A 20,415-nucleotide genomic window follows, 5' to 3' on the forward strand; every position below is an offset into this window, starting at 1 on the left:
ATTGTGTCTGACATGGCACTACTGCTGATACCGCTGCTGACTGTGTCTAACATAGCAACTGTCGTGGCAGGTGATGCACTACTGCTGGCACTGCTGTTGATGTGTCTTGGAGGCTGATTGGGCCACCAAATAAGGTTTTTGCTGATTATGAACTTGAGACTAAAGGTTGAGATGCGGAAGTATAAGTTTGAAGGTTTATCGCTACCACCGAAGATTGGGCTAATGGTGTTATTCCCGGCGATGACTACGATAAACTGATTGATTGTTTATCAGAGATCGAAATGATCTGATACCATGTTAAATATTGAGAGAGAAACTATATTTGTATTAATATATTCAAATGAACCATATATTGAGAGCCATAGATGTATAAAATATGTAAAGATACATAGAAATTTATATAGATGACGAGATGTGTGGAAAGCAAGAAATCTACACCCTTTATTAATATTTTCTACAATATATTCAAATGAACCATATATTAATTATTGTAGCGTCTACATCTAGTGTAGGCTTAACATACACCAATAATGCACATATTATGGTGTGTACATAAGTGAAACGTATAGTTTGAATAATCCCTGATCTAAATATAAGAGCCGCAGTCATGGACCACGGAGGACAAGGTGTTCCATTTCCCTATTTAGCAATCTATATACCAAATTGGATGTGCAAGTGGTTGATTAATTTGTACAGAGAGTTCTCGGATAAATCTAATTAATTTTATATGAATAGGGACTCTTATCATGACATATAAATATCAAACCCTAAATCATTATTCATTTTTTTCACTAGTCAAATAGTCCCAACAAATGAAGGTCCCGATCAAGTTTACCAATTGTGTAACGTGCTGGAGGAACTTGAATCAATCGTAACCTTTGTACAGCTAATGCAGACAATGGGCGTATTAGCCAAGCTTGATTTGTTAGGAGCCAAAGTAGTCAACAACACGGGCTTAAATCATAGAGAGGAGGGGTCCCCAATTAGATGCACAAGTTGGAGAATATATGAAACTTGTACATTATAAGGGAATATTGGCTTTGGCTTCCCATACCTACGTTGCTCTATATAAGCACACCCCCAACAAGTTCAAAAAAACATATCCCATTTCACTGCTCATCCATGGCTTCTCATACTCTCTTCTATGTGTGCCTTCTCTCAACCATAGTCTCACAATTCACATCCACTTTGGCTCAGTCTGACTCTTACATTGTCCATATGGACTTATCTGCTATGCCCAAAGCCTTCTCTAGCCACCATAATTGGTACTTGTCCACTCTTGCCTCTATAACTGATAACACCAAACAAAGCATTACCACAGCCTCTAATTTAATCTATGCTTATGATAATGTCATACATGGATTTAGTGCAAAACTCTCTCCTTCTGAGCTTGAAGCCATCAAAAACTCTCCGGGCTACGCTTCGTCGATCAGAGACATGCCGGTTAAAGTTGACACCACGCATTCATCCCAATTTCTTGGCCTCAGCCCCAACTCGGGGGCATGGCCGGATTCGGACTATGGCAAAGATGTGATAATTGGGTTGGTGGACACCGGTGTTTGGCCGGAGAGCAAGAGCTTCAATGATGATGGGATGCTCGAAATTCCATCTAAATGGAAAGGAGGGTGTGAGAGTGGCACACAGTTTAACTCCTCAATGTGCAACAAGAAGCTCATCGGAGCTCGGTTTTTCAACAAAGGCCTTCTTGCCAGAAATTCCAGTATCACCATATCGATGAATTCAACCCGTGACACGGATGGCCACGGGACTCATACTTCAACCACAGCTGCTGGGGGATACGTGGAGGGCGCGTCCTACTTCGGCTATGCCGCCGGGACTGCCAGAGGCATGGCTCCCCGGGCTCGTGTGGCCATGTACAAGGCCCTCTGGGATGAAGGCAGTTCTTTGTCGGACGTTCTTGCTGCGATTGATCAAGCCATTACAGATGGTGTTGATGTGCTGTCGTTGTCATTGGGCATAGATGGTCTTGCTTTGTATGAAGATCCCATAGCTATAGCCACATTTGCAGCCTTGGAGAAGGGTATATTTGTCTCTACATCAGCTGGAAATGAAGGGCCTTATCTCGAGTCCCTCCACAATGGCACACCTTGGGTCCTAACTGTTGCTGCCGGTACAATGGACCGCGAATTCAGTGCCACGGTCTCTCTTGGCAACGGAGCTTCAATCACCGGCGCATCTCTCTTTCCGGGAAATTCAACTACAAATCAAGTATACCCAATTGTTTTTGTGGAGAAATGCGAAGATGAGAAAGAATTGAAGAACATTGGGTACAAAATTGTAGTGTGCCAAGACAAGAATGACTCCTTCACTGACCAACTTTATAATGTTCAAAATGCAAAGGTTGCTGGAGGTGTCTTCATATCAAACATCACTGACTTAATATTCTTCATTCAAAGCCCATTCCCTGCAGTGTTTTTGAATGTCCAAAGTGGTGACACAATGTTGGACTACATCAAGACTAGTCAAGACCCAAAAGCAAGCATTCAATTTCAAGGGACTATTTTGGGGACTAAACCAGCACCAATAGTGGCTAGCTATAGCTCAAGAGGGCCATCCCCAAGTTGCCCATTTGTCTTGAAGCCTGACATCATGGCTCCTGGTTCACTAGTCTTGGCTTCATGGCCTCAAAATGTTCCGGTGGCCGACATTGATAGGGGGAAGCTTTTCAGCAGTTTCAACCTCTTGTCTGGGACATCCATGTCTACCCCTCACACTGCCGGTGTGGCGGCTCTCTTGAAGGGGGCCCACCCCGAATGGAGCCCAGCCACCATTCGGTCCGCCATGATGACAACATCCGATTCATTGGACAACACTCTCAATCCCATCCAAGACATTTCATTTGATGGTTACAAACCTTCCACTCCTCTATCCATGGGAGCTGGCCAAATCAATCCAAACAAGGCCTTAGACCCCGGGCTCGTATACGACATGAAAACAGAAGATTATGTTAATCTTCTTTGTGCATTGAATTACACCTTGAAGCAAATACAGACCATCACTAGGTCATCTTCCTACACTTGCTCGAATCCATCGTTGGACATTAACTACCCATCTTTCATTGCCTTCTTCAATGCAAATGACTCGAATTCGGATGTTAATGAGGTACAAGAATTTCAGAGGAGTCTCACTAATGTTGGAGATGGAACGTCAACTTATACTGCAAAATTGACTCCGATGGAGGGATTGAAAGCCAGCGTCTTCCCGGAGAAATTGGTGTTCACAAACAAGTATGAGAAGCAAAGCTACAAGCTGAGCATAGAAGGTCCAAGAAAATTGAAGCACTCGGTGGTTCATGGTTCTCTAAGTTGGGTTGAGAGTGATGGTGAACATGTAGTGAGAAGTCCCATAGTTGCAACAAGCATAAGTTCAGAGAGACTGTCAGCTCAGAACTAGTTAATTACTTAATTGTCTGTATTAATTAAATACATGTGATCATAATATTGCCTTCGAAATAAAATTTTAATGTTGGCTATGGAGACTTCTTGATCAGCTTATTTGGATAGTGTTTTGTGTGGTTTATATGAGAAACGTGGATTGTTCGTCCCACAAAAGATAATGCAAACTGTAAAGTAAATAGTATTTGAATTATTATATCAGAAGGAAAACATACAACTATACAATTATTAACTTATATATGGAGACAATCTCTCTCTCTCTCTCACACACACACATATAAATCTCTTGTTTTGTTGTCTTACTGCAGATGAAATCCTTATGTTCAGAATATCAGTAAAATATATTATTAGCAACAATTGTAAGTTACAAATTAAAATAAAAAATATTGTCATAGAATATATTTATCAGCATATATAACTAATTAAAAATAAATATTATCCTGGATTAATTATATTAAAATGTGTTGTATAATCTCCTCAAAGATGTATACATTGGTCACACACAATATATATTGTGTTAAAATTAAGAAAATAACACAAGTAGTATTTAAGTTTTTCTTTTTTTCTTTTTTCAAATCCTTAATTTTATCTTCTTCCATTTTCTATATAGTATTTAAAACGATCCACCTTTCTTCTATTTGGTATAAAAAGCCAAGCACTCATTTTGTACAGCACTATATTATATATATATATATATATATATATATATATATATATATATATATATATAAACACGCATATTATAGAAGGGAGATTAATGGTAAGGCCATGAGGGAGTAGCCTCCAAAATCATTAATTCACGGCATGGCATCAATTTTAACCATATGATCAATAAAAGAAGCACAAGAAGGCTCTAATCCTCCATTGGTAAAGTGTCCTAGACCTACCAAATGGGCAATGGGCAATAGCAAGATGGGGTGTTCAAACTTCAGTGAAGGCATATACGTGTATAATTGGTAGCCCAAACAAGGAAAACCTAACTTACTTTATTTAACATCATATATATAATATTCACACTAATGTAAAATGTAAAGTTTTTCCATGTAGAAAAATGTACTGTTTTTCCATGTAGAACACGTTTCAGTTTGATTTCATTAGTACCATAATCCTTCTTTTTTAAAATGAAATGATAGCTGCATATTACCAGTTGAAAATATACTGTTTTTTCCATCCACGTCATGGTTGGCATTTTTGCTATATTTATCTGAACTTCAATTCCATATCTCACTCAAGGAAGAAAAAAAACACACGCACACAATAAATAAAAATAAAAAGAAAGAAAAAAAAAATCTATATCTCCTTTTCCGATTCCACCGAAACTTGAATATGAAAAATCTATGACCCCTTTGAATATTATTTATTGAATAATTTGCAGTCTGGGTCCATGCTGCAATGTCAAGAATTATATTCACTTAGAGTGACTGCCATCAAAATCTTGCTGACTTCATTTCTTTGTATAAGAATTGCCCTTTTAGATCATCCATGACTTTTGAACCCCCAATTTTCTGGGGGGCATATGGGTCACAATAATACAAACCTAGAAATATGGGAAGATCAGGATCTTAAATTTGCATAGTCTTTACTCTGTACATGCTTGACCTAAACCGAAGGCAACATATATTATTTATAAAATGCTTTACCTATTTGTAATCTTTTTTTCTCAAAAAAAACTTTTTTGGTTGACATGCTATTAGTTTGCTTAGTTCAAATTTTTTTTATCTATAATTCTTATTCTCAAAAAATAGAAAAATATAAAACAGTTCGAAAATTTATCCTCAACTTTTTCGAACAAATGAGTAATCCTCAAAGCCTACTCAGTGCATACACACCAAACCAACATGCTTAATGCTATGAGGGAGTTGGAGGGAAACTAGAGACAGTTTAATTATCATGATTTTGTTTTAAAAATGGGGACGAAAAGGAAGAAGGATAAGGAGGGAGAATCGAACACATTGAATTCTTGAATAATATTTTGAGCACATTAAATGGTATAAGATCGAGTTAGCAATTACATGCATATTTTGCTCCTAATTTTTGAGAAAATATGCAATATTTCACAGTACTTACACGTGGTATTCCCGTTCAAATGCATAGTTATGAAACTCTCAATTTACTTTGATAACTTTCAAGATAAAGCATCATGTGCATTAGGTGGATACTGCATTTAAAATACCCTTTTTGGACGAGAAACCCTGTGTATTCTAGAATTTTGCAACATATTTAAAAAATTTCAACTTATATTATATTCTCTCTGTCTCTCTTTAGTACTTTCAAGTACAAATAAATCACACACACACACACAATATATATATATGACACTAGAAATAATATTAGTAATAATAATACTCCCTTTGTTTCAAAATAGATATCCTATTTATGAATCACGATTTTTCAAATAGGACATCTTTTATGAGACAGAGATAGTAACATATATAGATTAATGTTATGTTTTGGGGAGCACCGAACAGAATCGGTGCTTAGTATTAAAATTGAACAAATTTTAATTCAAAATTTGAACTGATTTCCATTAATTTTCATATCTAGAATGCTACCGAACCCAACATAAGAGTAGTTAGATAATTCTCGTAAACTAGACTTACCGAAAAATAAGAAAAAATTATCATAAACCAGCTTCAATATTACTCATTGAAATGCATGGATTTTTTAATTTCTGTTTTGGACTCATTGTTCCTGGGAATGGGAATCACATCTCCATTGTGTTATTGTGGAAATGACAAAGCCAATGGCCCACAGAACCAAATTTTATCCACGTTTCCGGGTCCACAACTCACAAGCCCTAATATCCAAGAAAATTGATCAGAAACTACAGTTTCATCTTTTTAATTTTCAATTGGAAACCCATGCTCTCATGTTGCAAACTTCCAACCCCAAACCTACAAGCAAACAAAATGCATTCTCCACAGTATGGATTTCGAAGCTGCAAAGCTCCATCTCTCTCTGTCAGTTTTTTTTTTTTTTTTTTTTTTTTTTTTTTTTTTTTTTTTTGAAAAGTGAATTTCAAGTTTTAAATATAATATGAACAGAATTACAGACCCATAAAGATAATGGGCCAAGGAAGAAAGCAAATCTCTCTCTGTCAGTTGATCATGAAAGACTCAGTTGCCTTCTTTATCATATATATATATATATTGTCAACTTTGTGATATAACAGTATCTGATCTTCACATGACTTCTTGTGGGAAATGTGATATCATGATCATATAAAATTCTCAGTGCAAGAACTGAATTGGTAGTGGTTGCTTGTGTTTTACATTTTTGGTATATAATTTTTTTTTTTTCTTTTCACGTATATAAAATATTTCGGTCCATTAGTTTTAAGTATTCAAGAGACATGGTGGTATTTAAAATTTAATCTTAATTTTATAGCTAAAGGATAACTAAAAGGAAAGAAGTGATCAAAGGTCAGATTAGAGGAAGAGGTAATAAAAAGGAGTCTCTTTCTCCAAATTTTGAGAGGAATGCTTACACACACACACACACACAATATATATATATATATATATATATATATATATAGAGAGAGAGAGAGAGAGAGAGATTGAGGAATGGAGAAAGGAAGCAATTTTGTTCTTCTTTTTTTGTCCATTAAAAAAAAAAAAAAAACACCCCACCTGAGCTAGAGCGGAGAACCGAAACTAGGCCTTGGAACGATTCGGATCAGATTGACTATAATTCATACGAGATTTGTTCAGCTGATAGAATATCATATTTAGTTCCCTAATAAGTTATCAGATTAAATGTTCTAATTTATATTCTAAATATGTTCTGGTTTGGCAGCCACAACTTTAGCCGACCACTCAGGCTAAATGGTCGATTATATAGCATCACGGAGCAATTTTTTTTTTGGGGTAATAATTACGGAGTATTTTCTAATATGTATTTCTTTCTTTTTTTTGGGTAAAAAAAAATAATAATAAATAAATAAAAATGTCTTTTTAACAATGGAATGCTAGTGCTAAAATCAAATATTACTCTTCTTCCTTTCTTATTTCATTTCCATTGCAACCAAACAACACTGGAAGGGAACCCTCGTTCACCCAAAAATGATTGGGGCTGTTTGCTACTTGACTCAAATGGGACAATTGCACAAAGTAAAAAAAATCATTAAATTTGAGTGTTGAATAGTGGGAGGATGTAAGACCAACCCATGCGGTTTGCAACTAGAATTAAATATTACGATTCGCATCGATCTTGTGTAAAAAATCATATGATGCTAACTGACTGAACAAAATCAGCCCTAATTTAGGGCTGTAAAGGCTGCCTATCCTATTTTAGGCCTTAGTGTTTGGGTCCAAAATTGCATATGGTAAAGTAGTGAGCTTAGGCATTGACTACTCTGTGACATGTAAAAAGGTATGGAAATTCTGAACCACAACTTACCTACCCATGGACCAATGCCTTTCCTTTCTTTTCAATATAACATGTCCAAAACTTTGTACAGATTGGTATCCTCATTATTCGACTCCTAGGCACAACCCAAAAAACAAAAAAAAAAAAAAAAAAAAAAAATTAAATGAATTGTAGGGATATGATTTTTTTTTTTTGTGTTTGAAGGAATACATTAAAGCTAAATGAGTCCGCTTTTGTTATCTTTTCAAAATTTGAATGACAGGAAAAGGATAAAAAAATTTATAAAACTTTGTTAATATCAAATTTGTCCTTATTTTATAGTAAATTTATTAAAATGGTTTCCTTTCCTCTTTTTTTCCCCCAAAATTATTATTATCCTTTTATTTACTTCCCTTCATTAATCAACTACATTATATTATATCTTTTAAGGGGTGGGGTTGATTGCTGAAACAGGTGGGTGCTTGTCCATTTATCCAAAAATTTAAGTTATTGGGTAGTGTTACATACCCACATATTTATACCCTTTCACTTTCCATTCGAATTCGATGTAGGACAAGTATCCCTTGTAACATTCTCCCACACCCTAACTCGCAACGCCCTCGTTGTAATTGGGCCACCTTGTCTACTTGGATGGGCTCACTCGGACGCCTCCAAGCTGGGCGTTTGGCATGACACCGAATTAAGGATTAGATCTGACTTTAATACCAACTAAAACGGGTAAACGCTTACTCATTTATCCAAAAGTTTAAGTTATTATATAGTATTGCACATCTACCCATTTATACTTTTTTTTGCTTTCCATCCGAATCCAATATAAGACAAGTATCTCTTGTGACAGTTGCATACTAAGAAAGCATATCCAGCAAGTGCAAAATTTAGAGCCTGGGCTTCACTGCAATTTGGACCCAAAAAGGACCACGAACTGGTCCAACACTGTTCAGCTATATAATAGTAACATATAAGCAGTAAGCTTCTCTTTTTCAATTTTCATTTTTTTGGGGTGAGGCAGCATTAAAATCATAGGCTGAAATGTTAGATTGAGTCTTGGTCCCAACAAAATATAGAGTATAATGTGCTGTTTGATTGCTGAGAAAGCGTGAGAAAGAAAACGAAAACTAAAAATTCAATGAAATATAGGATGGGATGGTTTCTAGTGGACTTTATAAAATCCATTTTGTCCCCCTCTCTAGCTGGTAGCAACTTTAATTTTGTTTTGAATATCTTACAAGCTTACTTTTTCTTGGTTGGATCTGTATCCAAATCCATAATATAATCTACAATGATGTGGGTATTCCAAATTGGGCTTGTAGGATGGGTAGGCTTCATTTTTGAACATCTTATAAATGCTTACTTTTTCTTGGGAGGATCTTAATCTAAATCCATAATACAATCTACAAAGAATTGGGCATTCCTAATTGGGCTTTTAAGATGGGTAGACCTGGTGAATTTGTTTCTCTAGATTTTGGTTCTTTTATATATATATATATATATATATATACACACACGAATGACAATTCGTGTTCGTGAATCATAATTATGTTATATCAATTTAAGTGTATTAATTATACTAAACAAGTTAATCCGAACACAACTCGTTTAACCAACATGTCAGGTCCCTTAACACTAACAAGGCCTCTTTATTAAATGGGTTACATATGATAACCTGATTAATCATCTATTTACCAAAATGATACAATATATTATTTAGATTATTTATAATACTCATCAAACAATAAATACTATATATATATATATATATATATAAGTCTTAATTTAACCAAATTATTAAATAGTCTCTAGTTCACAATATAATAAATTAAAAGACACGAGTTTAAATACTTATTAGAGAACCCAAATCATAGTGTGAATAAGACGGTAAAAAATGATAGTTAAAGAGTTAGTGTATAATTATGTTAGAGTTTATGTTGAAATGACCTAATTATTCATGTCCAATTAACACGATTATATATTTTTTAGTTAAACAGGTATAAACGGGTTACACATTCAGAGACAAATTATAAATTTTCAGAAGGGTAGTATTTACACCATACCATAAATTTACAATAGAAAAAAATTTCAGGGGACACATTGTACTATTGTACACCATAACATAAAAATGAGAAAATTCTGGGGGACACTTTCTATATATATATTATAAGAAATATATATATAATATAAGAGAGGGAGGGGCAAAATCCAGAGAGGCACATGCCCCCCGCCCTTAACTCCCTCTGTCCTTGTACACATTGATATAGCAGAAGCAATAAAAGCATTTGATTAAATTTTTGTTATTGCATTACATGTAATTTTATAATTAAAAAAAAAAAGCCTAATACTGAAAAGGAAACTAATTTCTAAAGGAAAATAAAAAAACATAAAGTAACCTAATAATAAAAAGAAACTAAAAATATAAGAAAATTACCTAAAACTAAAAACTCTCTAAAAATATAAAATATAAATAAATCTAATTTAAAAAATTACTAAAATCCATCTTTCATCACACATGTTGAACTTCTCAACCTTAACACGACCTGATTAATTAAACGAATTAATCGTGTCGAGTTTATGATCCAAACCCGATTAAGTTCAACTCAAGGACACTTATCTCGCATTGTGTTCAAGGAACTTTGCCACTCCTACATACATGTAACTTTGGAGCTCGAAGAAGATTAGTTGTAAGAAATGGAGAGGACAATAAAAAATAATGATGAGATAATTAAAAATAATAGAAAAATTTAGAGAGAGAGAATTCATGTGTAGGGATGGCAATGGGGCGGAGTTAGCTAAACCTTACTTCGCCCCGTTAGAAAATCCGTCATACTAATTTTGCTACTACTCTACGACGGATTTGTAATTGAAATACCTTCCTTGCCCTTACTTCGGCAGACAAAATACCGACTCCGCCATTCTGTTTAATTACGGAGGCGGGTGGGTTATACTACTTTTAATATTTAGCATGTAAAAAAAAAAAAAAACTAGCCAAATGTGCTCAAGTTGGACTGATAAATAAGGTGGTCCAGACTTTTAATTCACTAAGTAGTGAATGTTAATATACTAACTAACATTTGTAACAAAGTAACAATGGTCTTAATATACATATATATAATTTTTGAAGGTACATATATAATCAGGGCTGAGCGGGTTTATTACTAAATTGGCCCCCGCCCCAAACCTATTTCGGGTTTTAATTATTTTATCATATCCACCCCAAACTCATTTAAGGGGTTACCAAATTCGCCCCATCAGGGGCGAGGCGGAAACCCGCCGGGTTGGAGGAAATCGTCATCCCTATTCATGTAGCCTACTGTTATAAGGGGAAATTTGTCCCACATTAGATCTGGATAGGAGAGTGATTGGGTATAAATTAGTGGGTACGCAGTACTACCCAACAATTTAAACTTGGGTAAATTACACTTAGACCCCCCTGAGGTTAGGTCATTTTTCGGCTAGATTAATATTTTGGTTTTAAATTTCACTTATATTTGAATTAGTGGTTTAATATTTCACTTAGACCCCCAAATGTCAATTTTTTGTGGGGTCATGATACTTTTGAGGTGTTAAATAACTATGCTACCCTTTAACCTCATGTTGACTATTTTTGTGACCAAACTACTGTTGGGAAACGTGCAAGTTTTAAAAACTTTTCGAGGGATTTTGATTCATAGATCTTGATTCATCACATAGAGACAAGTTTTATGTGAAAATAAAATATGATGTCTCATTCAATAAAACTAGATTGAATACTTACATCAAATGTCTGAGTAAACCTTTAAATCTTTCCTCTAAAGTGAATGTTCTCACTTATTGTAGATCTCTTAGCAAGATACCTTCTCCTAGGATCTCCATCTTCTTGTTAATTGTTTTGCCTTTATGAATCACTCATATGCCTCCATGAATGACCTTGGAAAATTAGGCTTGTGGGAGCTTCTATTAGATGAGAATATAAACCCTAATTTTCTAGAGAGAGAAAATAAGTTCCTATTCCCTTCTTCCCAAAAAATCACCCCTAAAATATACATAGACCATGTATATTTATAGGCAACATAAAGATAAAGAAAAGAAAACAACAAATCCTTCTCAATCTCTAATTCACATGTTTCAAATCTAATATGATTCAAATATCAAGTTGGGTTATGAGTGAGAATCCATTGGGCTTATTATTTTATTGGCTACAAGGAATTAATAATTGACCCGGTCCATGGACCCAATTCAATTAATTCATAAATTAATTTCTACTCCACTAAAAGAAATTAATTGAACTCCAATTAAATAATAAATAACCTCTAAGTCAATATTGCACTTTAATCCCTCTATGCATAATTAGTTATCGGATAAATAAAGGCATCAATCCGACTACTTAATTAATATATTTGTTTTGGTACCTTTGATTATTTCTGACTCGATCACAATAAAACATTTGTTTGACAAAAATAATAATTTAAATAAATAAATATATAATAAATTATTTTGTCTAAAAACACACGAAGGCCTTCGAATTTACTTTGTGATCAACCATAATCAATACAATATAAATACAAGTAGCAATGATGCAAATATTGAAAATATAACCCTCTAACTATTAATTACATAACTACCCAAAGTGTCGGTTTAAGGATCCCGAAGAATCCGTCGAATAAATCAAAGTAATTATTAATTAATAAAAGAGTCTATATTTTTCTCATGCTTAAGAGTCAAATGCCATGACGGTAATAGAAAGTAATTGCATACGACGTCTCTCGCAATATATCTCAACTTAACGCGGATCCAGTTCAAGTCTTAATTAATTATGAGTTTATCCATAATTATCGACATTTATATTTATGTATGGATCGTCATCACATACATATATAAATATCTCTTGTAATCAAGTGAACACTATCAATTTTATAATAAATCGAAACATAATATATTAGAATTCACCAATTGTATAAAACATAAATATTTCAGAAACGTCAGGAACTTATGTCACTTTAATCCAAATAGAAATTTGTTATGCCAGGGCATATAAATCCCAATAACTACCCCAACATACTCCTTTCCTCTTCTTCCTATCATCATCATCATCCCCAATTAACCCATCAATCTTGCCATATACACACACATACAAAACAACCATATATATATATACACACACACACTTACAAAACAGCCATATATAGATATATATACAGACACATACAAAACAACCATATATATATATATATATAGACACACACACATACAAAACATCTATTCCAAAGTAAAGAAATCCCAACTTTTTAATATCATATCTTGAAAATCCGTCATTCCAAACACACCATTAAGACACCATTATTGCAATGTTAAAAATACCAAACTTAAAAAAGAAAATGGTGTCAAAGAGTCGTGGATGGTGATGGGTTTGATTGATATAATAGAGTGAATGAGTAATTAGTAATATACAGAAAGTTGTTATGGGTCTCTGTCTCATTTTTCTTCATTGTCATCTTTGTCAAGCTCCTGGATCTCAATAACTTTACAGCTTTTGTAGCTGAATGTTGTTCCATGGCTCGCCAGACCCTTTCCGATCACGTTCCATCCGGAGTTCTTTGATTGGGTTCCAGAATAACTCTATCTGATTCTATGTTGTAAACTTTTTGAGCTCAACACATACACTTCATATTTTTTTCCTCCATTGAAGCTCTGTTCTCTTTCTTCCTTAGTTCCTTGAATTAGAAGGCAAAACAAACTCTAAAAGATAGGCAACAGTTCAATCACATTAAAAAAATAGTTATCAATCATCATCTTCAATTCCATCAAAGAATGCAGGGATGAACTATTCAAGAGAGAATCAAAATTGGGCTTTTTCTCTCTCTACAATACAAAACCAGAATTGGGGTTTTCCAATTTAAATCGTAGAAAAAGTGAGTTGAAGAATTAATCAACTAAATGTGCAGCGAACTAGAGAGAATGGTTGAGAATTAAGAGTGAACAAAATTTGAGTTTTTTCTCTATGGATTTCCATACCTAGTGCTCTATGTATATATATGGTTATCTCTAGCTCATATACACACACACACACATATATATCTTTCCATGGGGACAATCTTCTTGTTGTTGTGTTCTAATTTCAGTTGACATGGCTCTTCAACTTAAATATATTTTGTATTAAAATTTTAAGAGTAAAATGGTCAATTCAAATATATTTGAAGTCAAAAATTAAATTGGGGTGTGAGTGAAAGTTAAAATTAAATTCTTCATTTAGTTAAAAAATAACCAAACCTCATAAGGTGTTTATGTAATTTATCTTTTAAACTTTTGAATAAATGAACAAACATAAAACCTAATTTATTAATACGAAATGAAGAGTAAAGAAGCCCAACCTGGTGTAAACTCTTTCCATCCTCTCTTGTTGCCAAATTACAATATAATAAGATCTATTTTGGTTTGTGGCTTTATTCTTGGTGGAAAGAGTCGCGAGACATCCCTTCCACATGGGTTCACATGTTTGATATGGTTCCAACAATGCAATAATCCTTTTCACATCACGACACTTATTCTAGGAACATGGCTTGCTTGTCATTCTTCACAGTTTTTGTTTCTTTTCTTTTATCCTCTGGTGTAAATCATTGTGTATTAAAAACTTAATTGTACAGTTTCTCAAGATTGTCAGGTTCAATCAAAGACCTAGAAAATTATGGGAGCAAGAATGAATTTCTTTTAATAATTTTAACAATAGGAATATTTTATAAGTATATAATTAAAAAACAAATTAACAACAAGGGTATTTATTAAAAAAAGAAAAAATTCACGGCAATCTCCAATCTAGCCATAGGTCCGTGCCAGTGTTCAATGATTCATGCTCAATATGCAAGAGATGAGAAGTTCTGCAATACTCCAAGAGATGAGAAATTTTACAATACTCCAAAATAAACATTTTTATTTTTTTATTTTTTTTTATGTCAGTTAGATTATTGTTAGGTAAGACTGCATACCCAATCTTTTTCTCATCTGATTCCGATTTTGTTACATTTTCACCCACCCAAACTCGCAACGCCCTTGTTGCGGTTGGGCCACCCTGCCTACTCGGATGGACTCACCCCCGGACGCCTTCCGGGCAGGGCGCTTGGCGTGGGCAGGGCGCTTGGCGTGACACCGAATTAAGGACTGGGTTTGGCTCTGATACCAACTGTAATGGGTGGGCGCTTGTCCATTTACCCAAAAATTCGAACTGTTTGGTAAGACTGCATACCCACCCATTTATACCCAATCTCTTTCCCATCCGATTCCGATGTGGGACAAAATGACCCTTCTTATAACTAACCACCTTAAATTTTTTCATAAGAAACGTCAAGAAGCTGTATTTGTATGACAGCTCATTTTCTTATTCTATTGTACTTTAGGGTTTGGTAAGTTATGAGAACCAAAGAAATAGAAATGATTCGTTGAACCAAAAATAGGTAACAAGTAGAAAGCAAAAATTTTGTTATTGATACTTAATAAATGAGGGTTTGAATGGACTTCAATTCCATATTCTCAGGTAACAAACTAATTCACAGATTTTATTTCAATCAAGCCTAATAAATGTGACAGTATCACGTGAAGTCGCAATATATCACTGAATTTTTTTTTATGAAATATGAAAATGGTTAATGAGGAAATACCATCATTTCCAGTTCATTTTAGCAGGCGTGGCACCTACGCTAGGGGCAGATTCGTGGCGCCAACCGTGAGATGGCTGTCATGTGACTCCTGTCCTCTTTCCCTTCTCTAATTGCGCACCAACTTTTGTCCTCTCTTGGACAGATTTAGAAATAGCTACTGTTTCTGCTGTGATATGCAGTATTTCAAAACAGAAATACGTTTAGTAATTATAATGGGTTAAAGCAAAAATAAATAAATAAATAAATGTTTAAATGTTCGTAAAAAAATATTGAAAATTATTTAGGAGAATTATTTAAAATTTATGGTGTAAAAAAAAATATATATATATATGTATATATATTGAAATTATTTTGGACGTATTAGTGTGCCAGATAACATGTGTTTTCTTAACTTACATGAGCTCTGTTCGTGTTGTATAGGGTTTGAACGGGACTAGCATGGTCTCGTGGGGCACGTACATGTACCCTGGTTATGCTTGCCTTTTATTTTTAACTTGCCCACATAATTTATAAAAATTTAGAAAGTGTACCCTGAAATTATTATTTTTTTTAAAAATACTTCTTCTAATTCTTGTTATTTCCATTCTTACTCCTCTCTTTTCTTCTTCATTTTTTTTTTTCTCCTAAAATTATTTTCATTCACTTTATTCAATCGAACTTTTATTTTTTCTTTCATTATTCTCTCATTTATTTTTTCTTTATTTTTTTTTTCCTCCTTTGTTTTTCTTTATTATGACTAAACAACTGTAATGAGATTTAAAAATAAAAAATAAAACCAAATGTAAATAAAATTTTAAAAAATAATTCAAACATTTTTACGAAATATTTTGCAACAAATACTAAACATGTTTTTTTTTTTGGAGAATAAATCACACTACAAAAAATAAAAATAATCAAAATGCAAAATAGAACTTGTTGCCAATAATGTTTGTATTTTATGTTTTCAAATTTAATTTACTATAATTATTTTTTAAATTATTAAATATTACAATTAGCTAACCTGAAACAAATTTTCGGTTTTGTAGTCTCTTTGGTTTTTCTCGTGCTTAAAGAAAATGAAAAATATTTCTTCTTTTTCTTTTTCAGATTTGAAACTATTTCTGAAACAAATGCAACAATGTGCCCAACATAACAAATGTTATGAAAAAACGATTGTAATTTCTACCATTTATTTATGTTTTTTATCAATGTGAAAAAGAAATAAATAAAAATATATATTAAAAAGATTGAACAGGAAGGTTAGACCGTTAGATTACATTTTTATTTGATTTGTACTGTCGGTGTTTAATATACGCGTCTTTCTTTCTCATACTCAACAACGATTAAGCGTTTAACCCCTTTCTTATTGGACCTAAATAACAACGTATTCATCACAGGAGCAACCAAAGCTACCCAAAAAGTCCCACTTAAAACACCCCCACTCACTCCACACACTTTCTCGAGAAAAAGAAGCCAATTTTCCCACTCACCACGCTTTCCAGAGAGAGAGAGAGTGAAAGAAGCCCAATTCAAGTGTGAGAGAGAGAGAGTCTGACTGCTTTGTCGACGAAATGCACATCCACGCAAAGACCGATTCGGAGGTGACCAGCCTCGCAACGTCGTCGCCGACTCGCTCACCACCGCGACGGCCGGTGTACTACGTGCAGAGCCCGTCACGTGACTCCCACGATGGGGAGAAGACCACGACGTCGTTCCACTCCACCCCGGTGCTCAGCCCCATGGGCTCGCCTCCCCACTCTCACTCCTCCGTGGGCCGCCACTCCCGCGAGTCCTCCTCCAGCCGCTTCTCCGGATCTCTCAAGCCCGGCTCCCGCAAGGTCTCGCCCAACGACGGATCCGTCGGAAAACACCACCGGAAGAACCAGAAGCCCTGCGACGTCATCGAAGAAGAAGGCGTCCTCGAAGACGAAGAGTCCCAGAAATCCCTCCCCCGTCGCTGCTATTTCCTCATTTTCATCCTTGGCTTCTTCCTTCTCTTCTCTCTCTTCTCTCTCATCTTGTGGGGTGCTAGTAAACCACAGAAACCCAAAATCACCATGAAGGTTGGTTAGATAGATCACATTTTCTTCATCAAATTACACTTTTGAATCACATTTTTTTAATGGGTATATGATTGATTTGGTTTTGCAGAGTATTACATTTGAGAGATTTGCGATTCAAGCTGGTTCGGATTATTCAGGAGTGGCTACAGACATGATCTCCAGCAACTCGACTGTGAAATTCACATTCCGCAACACTGCAACTTTTTTCGGAGTCCATGTTACATCAACAGCTCTGGATCTGTCATACTCTCAACTCACAGTTGGATCTGGAGATGTAAGTACTACCCACAATTTAACCCAAATACGCATTTCTAGATCTCAATTACAAATGGGTTTTAATTGATTGTGGTACTGCAGATGAAAAAATTTTATCAGTCGAGGAAAAGCCAGAGATCGGTGGCTGTGTCGGTGATCGGAAATAAGATTCCTCTGTATGGAAGTGGGGCGAGCTTGAGCAGTTCAACGGGGACGCATCTGACGGTGCCTGTGCCTCTGAATCTGAGCTTCACTGTTCGATCGAGAGCGTACGTTCTGGGTAAATTGGTGAAGCCCAAGTTCTACAAGAAGATCGACTGTTCGATTGTGTTTGATTCCAAGAAATTGAATAAACCCATCTCGCTCAAGAATTCATGTACCTATGATTGAATGCAGGAGTCATTAAATTTTTTATTTTTATTTTTATGGGATAAAAGAGTTGTTAGACAGTTGGCTACTTTTGCTGGTTCACTTTTCTTCAAAAATGGTGATGGGAAGACAGCTAGACGGGCAGGCTTTTGAGTTGTTCGGGCAGGGTGGAGAGACGCGGTGTTGGAACCTTTTTTGGCTGCCCGATTGCCCGGTAGTGCAATGACGTGTGTGAATTAATGACCTTTTACAAGTTACAACCCACGCACACAACTAAAGGGGTTTATTTATTTATTTATTATGTATAATGTGGAAAGTAATATAATTTATTTGTTAGTGGTTTCATTTATTTGAGTTGTTCATGTTAATTCAAAAACTTGAAATTTTGAGGATTTGGTCACGACTCATGATTAATAACCTTGTTTTGTTGAATGGTCCATGCAAGAAAATGACCAATAATATGTTATTGGAGTGCCACTAGTAAGGTGTGTGCACTGTGTGATAAATTGACAATGATAGGAGTAGTTTTGGAGTTTTATTTTGTAATCTATATGAAGTTCAAATTGACAAGTCTTCTCATGAAATTAGCACAATTCACTTGATTTTGATCGCTTAGGACATGTATGATAGCTTAGGACATGTATGAACTCTGGTACAAGGGTCAGTAATGCACCTAACACGCCAACACGTCGCCCAACCTCTAATTTTTTTTTTTTGACATAGGAGTGTTTTTGACACTTCATAACCGTATCTATAATTTAAAAATATATTTTATTTAAAATATTTGATCCAAACATCTTGGACAATTCATTGATACATTTCAGACGCTTGTTGAACACATTTGGAACAATTAAAAATATATTGCAGAAGGGTATAACCAATAGTACTTATTCATCACATATTCTTCTTTATATATATAATAAAAAAAAATACATAACTGTTTTGAAAATAATACTGTGAACATATATTAACGTATCCCAAAAATTTTATTTCAATTGGAATTTGGTCCTCTTTCTCCTTATTTAGTTTTCTTTTTTAAGTGACATTCTACGCATGTCACAATTTGTAATGAACAATATAATAACTCTAATGATAAAATATGAGAGTAATGCCATATTATAATATAATATTTTTGATAGTTCATAACTTATTTAACTTTAATATAGAGTTTTAAATGCATTAATTACTTAAATTTCTATTTTTATGGGATTCTACAGACATTATTTTTTTAGATAAAAATACTTTTAAAAATTATCTAGCATTTTTCTTATCTTAATCGATCCATACGGGGATATGTGCGCGCGTGTGTATATAATAACTAATGTTATGTGAATGGATGTTGTAAAAGGGAGAAAAAAAAAAAAACAGTTAGATAGGATAATCAATTCACAAGGGATGGATTTTGAGGGAAAAAAGAGAGAGAAAAGAATCCATATACAAGATAGATTCTGAGATTTTTGGAATAAAAAAAAAAAAAAAAGTTTTATGTATAGATTCTTTTCTGGCTCTTTTTTTTCTTTTAACTTTTCTTTTTATTCTTTTTGGATTTTTTTCTACCTCCTTTTTTTTTTTAACTTTTCTTTTTATTCTTTTTGGATTTTTTTCTAACTCCCTTTTTTTTTTTTTTAACTTTTCTTTTTATTCTTTTTATTTTTTTTTTTCCTTTTAATTTTTTTAGAATCCATCCATCCATTGTGAATGAATTATTCTATCTATATTTTTTTTCCTTTTTCAGAATCCATTCACATAACACTAGTTATATATATACGCACACATCCTCAATTAAAAGAGGAAAGAAGAAGAAAGATTAAATAATTTAAAAGGATATTTTTGTCTAAAAAATAATGTTTATAGAGTACCATATAAATAGAAACTCAAGTAATTAATGCATTTAAAACTAAACAATCCTAACTGTGACCGTGAATAGGCCTTGCACGATTGCAATTAGCACTCCTTAAATAGATACTATAAAGTGATTACAATATTATAATTGTTTTACTCGATAGATATATAAATGAACTTTGTAACACGTGTCTCAAAATTTTTTAACCTATCTAATATTTCTCATAACACATTCTTAACAAGTGTTCAACATTAAAATTGAATTTTTCAGCAGTAATATCATAATATGATGGTTAAGAAAAATTTAAAATTTATTCAACATAGAAGTGTTTATATATATATATCACAATTTGCTTAAAAAAAGTATTGAAATATATATATACACATATTTATCAGGTTTTAGTACAAAACTTATCCATACAAAATATGCAATAGTATAACTCTCAACTCATATGATTTTACGAATAAATGTTAATAACAATATATATAACATAAATA

At 33.9% G+C, this 20,415-nt stretch overlaps 2 protein-coding genes across 2 annotated transcripts; both read left to right on the plus strand.

Moving 5' to 3' along the window:
• The first annotated feature begins 1,046 nt into the window (after positions 1 to 1,046).
• Positions 1,047 to 3,493, plus strand: LOC132279780 (subtilisin-like protease SBT3). Its single transcript, XM_059781822.1, has one exon. It carries the CDS (start codon positions 1,123 to 1,125, stop codon positions 3,412 to 3,414), a length of 2,292 nt encoding a protein of 763 aa, XP_059637805.1. The 5' UTR covers positions 1,047 to 1,122; the 3' UTR covers positions 3,415 to 3,493.
• A 13,299-nt stretch (positions 3,494 to 16,792) lies between these two features.
• Positions 16,793 to 18,424, plus strand: LOC132279078 (uncharacterized). The gene is made up of 3 exons (XM_059781010.1): positions 16,793 to 17,451; positions 17,540 to 17,725; positions 17,809 to 18,424. The coding sequence occupies exons 1-3, from the start codon at positions 16,960 to 16,962 to the stop codon at positions 18,094 to 18,096; spliced, it is 966 nt and encodes a 321-aa protein (XP_059636993.1). The 5' UTR covers positions 16,793 to 16,959; the 3' UTR covers positions 18,097 to 18,424.
• Positions 18,425 to 20,415: the final 1,991 nt, after the last annotated feature.

The sequence above is a fragment of the Cornus florida genome, unplaced genomic scaffold (genome assembly GCF_030987335.1).
Source record: "Cornus florida cultivar Cherokee Brave unplaced genomic scaffold, ASM3098733v1 CherokeeBrave_3.0.0_Hap2_Chr10, whole genome shotgun sequence".
NCBI lineage: Eukaryota > Viridiplantae > Streptophyta > Magnoliopsida > Cornales > Cornaceae > Cornus > Cornus florida.

Bases quoted from the DNA above. Each gene is read 5' to 3' on its own strand.
- LOC132279078 (XM_059781010.1), top strand. From the start codon at position 16,960: ATGCACATCCACGCAAAGACCGATTCGGAGGTGACCAGCCTCGCAACG. The intron at 17,452-17,539 runs GTTGGTTAGATA...TTGGTTTTGCAG, and splicing joins AACCCAAAATCACCATGAAG to AGTATTACATTTGAGAGATT. The intron at 17,726-17,808 runs GTAAGTACTACC...GTGGTACTGCAG, and splicing joins TCACAGTTGGATCTGGAGAT to ATGAAAAAATTTTATCAGTC.
- LOC132279780 (XM_059781822.1), top strand. From the start codon at position 1,123: ATGGCTTCTCATACTCTCTTCTATGTGTGCCTTCTCTCAACCATAGTC.